The following is a 6,664-nucleotide window of genomic DNA, read 5'->3' on the forward strand; positions in this document are numbered from 1 at the left end:
AGTCCAGGAGTCCCCATGCCATTTCAGTGCTATTTCCATTGATTTGAGCAATTTTTAGACCCTTCAGACCTCCGGGGTGGGTTTTGGGAGGCCAAAAAAAATGCTCGAGTTTCCCATTGACTTCCATTATACTTGTTACTCAGGTCACGTCCACGGCATTAGATATACCATGAAATACTGTGAAGATGATCATCGAGGAGTGATTTAAATTTGGCATAACAGTGACATTACTTAAATCTGGACATCCCTCAAAAATTGATGAGAAAACAAGAAGAAATTTGATCCCAAAAGGCTTTCACTAAAATTCAAGGAGCAGCAGAAAGTGCAGTCGTGTACTTTATGTGAAAACAATTTCCTGTAGTCTTCATATATCTAGCATACATCTTCATACAGAGGCCTTTCCTTGCAAAGAAAATCATCCAGGACTGCTATGTTTTGCTAAAACCTACATCAAGTCTGCCAAAAGCATATGGGGAAATGTATTATGATCTGATGAGACTAAGATTCAACTTTTTGGCCATAATTCCAAAGTTATGTCACCAGGTTCTTAGCTCCAATGGGCTTGAGAATTTTCTAGAGTTTCCACAAGTCGAACAGAGTTACCTTAGTTGATATCTCTTACAAACTGAACAACATGCATGTAAAAACAGAGATTGTGCTGTATGTAAGGTAAGAGGGGTCCTGCTTATCCCAGTTATCCACGACAAGTCACTAACCTAGAGGTTGGTGGAAGAAGCAAGATATGAACCTAACTGTAAAGCCGCGCTCCTTCTTTGTTAAGGTAATTCAAACAAAATCACTCACAAAAGAAGACAGTAACAAAGACCCTTATCCTTTTAGGGCTTCCTGTATATAAGATACCTAGATGGAGGCCGGATGCTATCGCATCTGGAAGGCGGTAATGTCACGATGGGGGCAGGCTTTTCAGCATTGAGAATCTCTCCCCCATGTGCTCTCCCTCCTATCCACTCTCTCTTTCCCCATGTGCTGATTTCTCCCATCTGTGCTCTCTTCTTTGACCTGTCTACCCCATGTGCTATCCCCCTTGTCTGCTGTCTCTCTCCTTCCTGTGCTGTGCTCTCTCCTCACGTGCTGTCCCGTTTGAGCTGTCTCCCCCTGTGCTCTGTCTCTCTCACCCCTGTGAGCTTTCTCTTTCCCGTATCTGCTGTCTTCTCCTCTCATGTTATCTCTTCATTGACCTGTGTACCCCATGTGCTCTCCCCCTTGTCTGCTCTCTGTCTATCTCTCCACAGGCGCAGTACATCAGACTGCTGCCATCGTTGTGCAGACAGATAGCGGCGGTCACATTAAAACTGTGCATGCGCTCCTCCTGTACAAAGATGGCGGCGGTGAGTGAATCATCCAGCTGATCCCGACGTGTTTGCAACGGTGTTCCGCTAGTGGTACCGCACAAGAGGCTGCGTACGGAATATATAGTGTGTGTGTGTGTGGTGCGTACGGCATATACAGTGTGTGTGTGTGTGGTGCGACGGTGTTCCGCTGGTGATATCGCGCAAGAAGCTGGTACCACCAGCAGTTTCCATATTGAGACACCCATTACTTGGGTGTCCCAATATGGTGGTCGGTGAACTTCGGCCGCTTGGAATTCTGGGATCCGGACACATCTGGACAGAACAGGATGTGAAGACATTACAAGGTAAGTATATATTAGACACCTTTTACGAAGTCTAAACAAAATAGAACTTTGTGTTGATGATGGTTTTGCAAATAATGCGAAGATGGAGCAGGACTGGACTAACATGTACGTATATTTCAGTTAATATTGTGTATGGCTTAACTTGGTGCAGTTTTAGACAGATTAAAGATATATATTTACAACTGATGACCAGGTAGCTCAAAGCAGATTTTTTGCTTCCGTCCATGTATTTTTTGTTATTCTAAATTCCCAGTTACATGGAAATTACTTCACTTATGAATTAATATCTTTTGAATAATGACTCTTATCTCTCGATTTCTCAAGCAATAAATTACAGGGTTAAACAATGGAGTTACCACAATGTACACAAAGGAAATAAGTTTGTTGACAGTCAATGTTTGTCCATTTGGTGGAACCATGTAAATTGTGACCAACGTCCCAAAGTATAAGGTGACCACAATGAGGTGGGAGCTGCAGGTGGAGAAGGTTTTCTTTTTGCCTTTTGTTGAGGAGATTCTAAAGATTGTGATGAAAACACGAATATAGCTGATGATAACTAAGACAAAGGGAATAATTATTATAGGAAATGCACCAATTAAGATCTCCAACTGCAGGGCAAAGTTGTAAGAGCATGAAAGCTCAACAAAAGGAACAAGATCACAGAAAAAGTGATCAATGACATTCGGCCCACAGAAATAAAGTTGACAAAGAAAATTAAGAGTGACTTGGGTCAATAGGAAACCAAAAACCCAGCAATAGATGACCAATAGATGCTGAAGTCTCATATTCATAATGGTGTTATAACGGAGAGGGTTACAAATGGCCAAGTACCGGTCATAAGCCATGACTGTGAGGAGGTGACATTCTGAGGTCCCTATGGCACAGTATAGATAAGTCTGGGTGATGCATCCTACAGTGGAGATGGTGGCTCCTTCCAGCCATATAACACGCAGCATATTAGGAACTATAACAGTCAAGAACACAGACTCAATGATTGACAGTTGCTGAAGGAAGAAGTACATGGGGGAATGGAGCTGAGACTTGATGGAGACTACCACAACTATGGTAATGTTTATTACAAGAGTCATAATGTAGATGACCAGAATGATATAAAATAAAACAGCTGTGGTGGAGCCTTTAATTTCAGGGAATCCCAAAAGTAAGAATTCCGAAACTGTTGTATGATTCTCCGTAGTCATAGTGAAATTAAATTCTTAAAGCTAAAGGAGATTGGAGTCATGATGACTTTTAAAATGAGTACCTTTGTATGTTTCCTCATATTGATTGGAAGACTTATATTAGACCCTGGGTTTGCCATGTACATTGGAAAACAATTTCCATTACATTTAGTGCTAATAGACTCACCAAAGATAATTATCATCTTCTTTATATGAGAAAAGAGTATGCAGAAGCGGTCAGAAGATCAGTAGATTCAAATGATCGAAGAGTCTAGTCAAAAAAACTTTTTAGCAATTGTATAAGTCTGCTTTTGCGCCTTCAGAGCTCAGTGGTCAACAATCTATCCGTAACATGCTTGTGTGTGTAGACTATGCCACGATACTTTGTAGCTGCTCTGACCATAGATGCTCCAGGAATAGTCTGAAGATGTTTTTAGGCATTTATCGAAGGGTTTTCAAGAATAACGTTTTTACTTTTTACAATTTTTTTAACTTGCTTTTCCAAATCTGAGCTACATCTAAGAAAATAAGTTTTGACTATCGGTTAGGTTCTGTGAATAAATGAATCCATTTGATGCATTATAAAGAGAACCAATGAAATGATCATTTCCAATCTATAGTTTCTGGTTACAACAATCATGTGCCATTTTTTTCAGAAATACATAGTAACATAGTAACATAGTTTTGAAGGCTGAAGGAAGACCTTATGTCCATCTAGTTCAGCCTATTTTTAGTGCAGCTGTTCTGCATTGTTGATCCTGGGGAAGGCAAAAAAACCCCACAGAGTAGAAGCCAATTTTCTCCATAGGGAAAAAAATTCCTTCCCCTAAGCTGGGTCAACCATCTACCTATAATATTGTTATTCGTAACCTTCTATACTGTTACTCACAAGAAAAGCCTCCATTAAATTGAATGCAGAATATTATTCTTAGTTTCTAGAATATACATGAATCAAAATGTCTAGGCCTTGTGCTGCAACCTGCAATTTCTTTACCAATCCCTGAAGAAGGAATCCATTGATTCAGAAACGCATTGGATGTTTTTTGAGCTTCACCGCTCTCCATAGCTAGTCACGTGAGTCATCACGTGACTGTGACGTCACGCAAGGTCCTGCGGACCTTGTCAGCTTTACTCTGCGTGCGTCGCTACCGCCTTCAGCCCAGGCGGGTGCACGGCAGACAGGACGCTTGTCTCCGGCCGGGACAGTGTCCGTAACCCAAAGCATTAGTCCCTTTTCTTCATCTGGTGGCTATATCTTGGATTTTATACGAATCATCATTATCGTTCTATTGGAACTTCCTTTCCACAGGACCTGGGCTGCTAAGTACTACTAGTTTAAAGCAGCTGACCTCAAGGTAACCTTTTTTCCTATGGACAGTTTCTTCTCTTGGTTCCATGGTGAACTTTGCACATGTTGTGTATACATATAATTTGAATTACATCTTTTTATTCTTCTATTTTGAAGTTTATGGCAAAGTGTCAAGTGGGCGTTGCCTGACTCTTAACGCCGTTTTCAGGTTTGCAACTTAGTTTTTCATCTCCACCGCAAGGGGGAGTCTAGTATCTATACAGTTCTATCTCTGAGCGCAAATATTAAATTTTCATTTGTATTATTCACTTATTTGGACTAATTTTGTGGTATTGTCCTAATATTTTGCTGCTGAGTAGACTGTAGCGCCAGCGCTGCGGCTGAGACATTTATTCTTTACCAATTTGTCTACCTGTTTCCATGTTAAGAGACACATCAGGGAAAAGTGGATTTTTGACAGGTGCTGCTGATATAACACAATCCAAATCATCTCAGGAAAAAATGGTTTGCTGTCAACATTTTTTAGACTCCATCTAACTCCTTCTTCAGGAAGCCCACTTTTCATATGTGGTTGTCCTGAAGATGGAGTCAGATGGACTCTGAAACGCGCTGACATTAAGCCACTTTTTCCTGAGATCATTTGGATTGTGTTATATCAGCAGCACATGTCAAAAATCCACTTTACCCTGATATTTCTCTAAAAACACTCATGGATATTCCAGCGGCCTACTTTTCCGCCTCATCGGTGGTTGTGTCTTACACAACCCCTTCAGATGAGCTTGGACATTTTTTCCCTCTCCGGTTTACATGGATAACACCCTATTGTGCTTTAGCCTTTTTGTTTTTATTGACCTGCTTCTTGGTTCCTACGCATTGACCAAAGTGTACAGCAGTTACTGGAGGAAACAAGACCCAAAATCGGCTAGATTATAGTATGCATAGTTTCCTATTCATAAGTATAGAGTTTTGCAAATTAAAATTTATGACTAGATTGTTCTGGAATAAGGTTGGGCGAAATTTGTATCTGGTGAACCAAAAAAAGGAAGTTAATGATATAATGCCACTTGGATTAGGACAACAAGATAGTAGACCTTGACCCTCTGCCTGTCTCTATTAGCAAATTTGATAGGGAAGAGTTGGAGGAGGAAGATTTAGTAAGTGCATGGCAATGCTGCTCTGTGTCCAGCATTCATCTACCCTCGGTGAGATACTTGTAGCTATCAAAGTTACAAAGGTCACAAAGTTCATCAAAGGTCCAAAAATACAACTAACTACATAATTCTTTGTTTTGACCCTTATTGATATTAGTATTATCTATTGGTATTGTATCAATCGGAGGGATCTTTACAAACGCTTATCTGCTTCAACTCCTCGATTAAATTGTCTTTTCTAAGAAACTTTGATGCTTTAAACCAGTGAATTCCGACCGTTGGCTCTCCACCTATTAAAAGACTACATCTTGCCGATTGCTGTAGACAGCATCATAGAATAATTTCAAACATAATATGGAAACATCTGATGTAATATTTCATGGAGTTTCTTACCAGAAAATAAAGAGGAAAGGATGTTCATAAGAAAATACTGTTGTGGGTTTCTGCAAGCCAACCTTAAAATGAAAATGTCCTCAGTTGGAACAGTACCAGGTGGCAGAGCATGTGGAAGACATTTTCAATAATTGTTCTGACATCTAAAGCTCTGCAGGCATTTTATATCTAAAAAACCCAGTGAGAATCATCCGTTATTGAGGATTTAATGAGACATCTTGGGACACCTATTTATTATACTCACCAGAAAACTCATCCCTATTGAATTAATTACACTATGTAACACAATTTTTGGTCCAAGTGTAATATTTCAATTGCTTATGTTTAAAGACTATGGAAAAACGACTACATTCAGCACAAACTTTGATTTTATGACCACAGGTCAGAAAAACTTCGTATTTATTGTGTAAAAAAAAAAATGGAAATTATTATATTTTCATTCATGCGGTCAGATAAAAACAACACTTGCATGGTAAATAGACAAAGACAGTCAAAAATCACTCAAAAAGTTTCAGAAATGAGTAGTTTTTCTAGATTTGCAAGTGTACTGCAAATCGCTTTCTCAAAGAAGCCCCCAAATGTAGTCTTTCATCATGTTTTCATTATACTGTCCTTGGTAACGACATTCACAGTCCAATACACCGTGTGCAGAATTATTAGGCAAGTTGTATTTGAGAGGATTCTTTTTATTATTGAACAACAACTATGTTCTCAATCAACCCAAAAGACTCATAGATATCAAAGCTTAATATTTTTGGAAGTTGGAGTGGGGTTTTTTTTTAGATTTGGCTATCTTAGGAGGATATCTGTTTGTGCAGGTAGCTATTACTGTGCAGAATTATTAGGCAACTTAATAAAAACCAAATATATACCCATCTCACTTGTTTATTTTCACCAGGTAAACCAATAGAGCAACACAAAATGTAGAAATAAACATTTCTGACATTCAAATCAAAGCAAAAAAAATCAGTGACCA

At 39.3% G+C, this 6,664-nt stretch overlaps 1 protein-coding gene across 1 annotated transcript; it reads right to left on the bottom strand.

Moving 5' to 3' along the window:
- Positions 1-1,926: 1,926 nt before the first annotated feature.
- LOC141049920 (olfactory receptor 10A7-like) lies at positions 1,927-2,856 on the bottom strand. Its single transcript, XM_073546761.1, has one exon. The coding sequence runs from the start codon at positions 2,854-2,856 to the stop codon at positions 1,927-1,929; it is 930 nt and encodes a 309-aa protein (XP_073402862.1).
- Between the last annotated feature and the right edge of the window lie 3,808 nt (positions 2,857-6,664).

Source organism: Dendrobates tinctorius, unplaced genomic scaffold (assembly GCF_039654945.1).
Source record: "Dendrobates tinctorius isolate UK_male_01 unplaced genomic scaffold, ASM3965494v1 ptg000151l, whole genome shotgun sequence".
Classification (NCBI taxonomy): domain Eukaryota; kingdom Metazoa; phylum Chordata; class Amphibia; order Anura; family Dendrobatidae; genus Dendrobates; species Dendrobates tinctorius.

Excerpts from the sequence above, each read along its gene's own strand:
- LOC141049920 (XM_073546761.1), bottom strand. The coding sequence starts at position 2,856 with ATGACTACGGAGAATCATACAACAGTTTCGGAATTCTTACTTTTGGGA.